The sequence below is a fragment of the Empidonax traillii genome, unplaced genomic scaffold, assembly GCF_003031625.1.
Source record: "Empidonax traillii isolate 1590-97213 ecotype Southwest subspecies unplaced genomic scaffold, ASM303162v1 scaffold1479:size124046, whole genome shotgun sequence".
Lineage (NCBI taxonomy): Eukaryota > Metazoa > Chordata > Aves > Passeriformes > Tyrannidae > Empidonax > Empidonax traillii.
Window position 1 is genome coordinate 58,520 of NW_020956672.1, and position 2,727 is coordinate 61,246.

The 2,727-nt window shown below is 44.6% G+C and overlaps 1 protein-coding gene across 8 annotated transcripts in view; it reads right to left on the reverse strand.

The window, feature by feature from the left end:
* The window catches only part of PKP4 (plakophilin 4), an 82,629-nt gene that overhangs the window by 36,802 nt on the left and 43,100 nt on the right, over positions 1 to 2,727 (reverse strand). For all 8 annotated transcript variants that reach the window (XR_003573891.1, XM_027907483.1, XM_027907482.1 and 5 more), the window contains one exon: positions 229 to 263. Coding sequence is in view for 6 of the 8 variants with exons in the window: in XM_027907483.1 (XP_027763284.1) it covers positions 229 to 263 (35 nt within the window). In the remaining 2 variants the exon portion in view is untranslated. The remainder of the gene's footprint in view (positions 1 to 228; positions 264 to 2,727) is intronic.

Here is a 2,727-nt window from a genome sequence, read left to right on the forward strand (position 1 = left end):
TGCAAGAAAAGTACCTGCAACTATCCCTAAGCTCAAGCACCTTTTACGGTAACAGAGGAACACACAAGCGTCTCGTGTGACAAAGAACATGTCACACTTTGGAAAAGATACTTGGAAAAGACACGTAGCATTGTTGCTAAACATTCCAGTCATGTCAAAACAAGCAATGAATGCCAAGAAAATAAAGCTTTTTGGGCTTAAAGCAAATTGTACACATAAAGATAATACCTGAGGATCTCCAAGGAAATGACTTCTCAGTAGAACTGCAGAAAGAAAAAAAAATCACAAAAATGAACCATGTGGCTAGTTTGGATTTCTTTTTTTATTTTGTTTTTAAGCAAAGCACAGGAAACTGTACAAAGAACCCCAGCAGGTGAAGTTTCAATAGGCCAGGTAAATAGGACTCTGCAGTGCTTTACACCTGACAACTGAACCACTGGTTATTTTGTGTTGGGCAGTGGGAATTATTCACTGTAACTTACTGTATGTCACAGCACCCAGCAGGGTAACCTGTCTGCTCCAGGACAGGTGAGACTGTGATCCATGACACTCAGTTCCTGTTTCAGGTTACATCAGTGGCACAACACAGCATAGCACAGCCAGTGTGTGCCACCTGCCCACAGCCAGCGTGTGCCATCAGCCCCACAGCCAGCGTGTGCCATCAGCCCCACAGCCAGAGTGTGCCATCAGCCCACAGCCAGTGTGTGCCACCAGCCCCACAGCCAGAGTGTGCCACCAGCCCACAGCCATCAGCCCACAGCCAGCGTGTGCTGTCAGCACCCTGGGACAGGAGCAGTCACTGCTCAGGGCCAGCCCAGCAGCGCTGGGAATCTCCACTCTACAGCATTTAAATCAGCTTAAGAACTGTGGGTCTGTTTCTTTTCATTATTTTCACTGTTACTTCAGTTTCCAATCTTCCAGAGAATCCTGATCCTTTGTGTGGGACAAGTCAAACCACCTGACTCACAGCTACACCTGAGAGTGAGGAGGTGACAGATCTCACCTGTCCCGGTTAATGAGACACCCTCAGAAACAACTATGGCACAGACCAAGCAAGTTTGATACCAGCACAAGCCCCAACTTCTCCTGCATTTTTCCAAGAATGATTTTATATCAAACTATCTTCCCCATTTTGTCCTCCCACCCAACCATGTGCTTTCCTGTGCTCACAGTGGTACTGCTGCACGGCCACCTTTGCAGACAAATGCACAACTCATCCATGTGTTATTGGCATTAGATACTCTACATATTTTTGTGGGAAAATGTATTTCCTCATTCTAATATAAGCTACCAAACTTTGACTCTTACATCATTTTTGCAATGATTATAAGTTGCTATTTTCCAAATAAAAAGCTATTTAAAGGAAAAACAGGCAAGTTCATCAGGCTGTATAATGTCTAAATATCAGCATGAGACTGGAATTTTGGGTAAGATGTATCTCTTTCTAAATTATTTTTATTTTACTTCCTTCTACCACAGCCATCAATTACAAAAAACTTCAGCACAGCAGCGTGAACAGTTGTTGATCCTTATTTCCTGAAATGAAACCAATCATTTAGGTGCCCTAGTCCCTGATGCAATCCCTTTGAGGTGCTGGGACACACCCTGATGCCAGAGCACCAAGTCCAAACACGGACCCAGCTACGTCCCGGACCAGGAGGAGCAAAAAGCACAACTGCATATCATCCTGGGGGTTGGACCAACCTACCCTCAACACCAGCAGCTACCTTCCCCCAAACTTCACTCCTGTGCCTCAGGGAGCTCTGCCACTCCACTCGAGGGCAAAGGCAGATGGATTAGTTTAAACTACCTTTAGTGGTGGAGTTTAAATTGGGATTTAAACAAGCCTAGATTTTGCATGGCCGAGCCTGCTAAGGCATCTCAGGGAAGAAGGTCACAGCCCCCAGCTAACAGGAGGGAATGAACGGCTGCACATGCAGCTCTCTGAAGCTGTTACAGCATATCAGGCTGGGTGAGTGTGGCACACAAGGAAGGCAGGAGCACCCCCAGACACCTGAACTCTGCAGCAGAGGAGCTGTGCTACCATCACCTGGCTGCTCCACCACTGCCAAGGCCACCAGATCTCAATTCCTGCACACCCCTGGCCTAAAGTTCATCTAGTTTAAATAAAAAACTAAAACTACTTCTCATTTCTAGTACGCTGCCACTGAATCTAACCAGTGCAGTAACTCAAGAATGTTTCTCTAGTGTAATTTGGGAATTGTAGCCACACACCAACGGAAATTCTGTGCAACTTGACTGCCTTTTTTGCTTGTAAACTGAACCTTGTGACTGTTTTAAAGAAATCTTTAAAAATATTTCTACTTTTACAAAATCATCAGGAAATTTGTACCCAAACTGGTATTAGATTAAAAAGAATTTATATAAAATGAAATTAATTTTTGTTATTGAAAGCTGAGTTCTGAATGCAGTTAATCTACGCAAATTCATTACATTACAATATATTCCGTACTCTTCACTGAGCAGACTTGCACACAACTGGTCATTAATCAATTACTCTTACTCATTGACACTCTAGTCCTCTGGATTGAAGAAATATAAAGCCCATTTGACAGATTCTGTGACCTCTGGACCTGGAATTTTCACGCTACCTGAAGACAGTTTTACACTCTTTCCCTTTTGCTCTGCTCCTCAGACTTTCTGGAAAGCCAGTTCCTCCCCCTGAGCCCACACGGCTCCGTGGTGCTGGGGAAGGCACCACCAGCT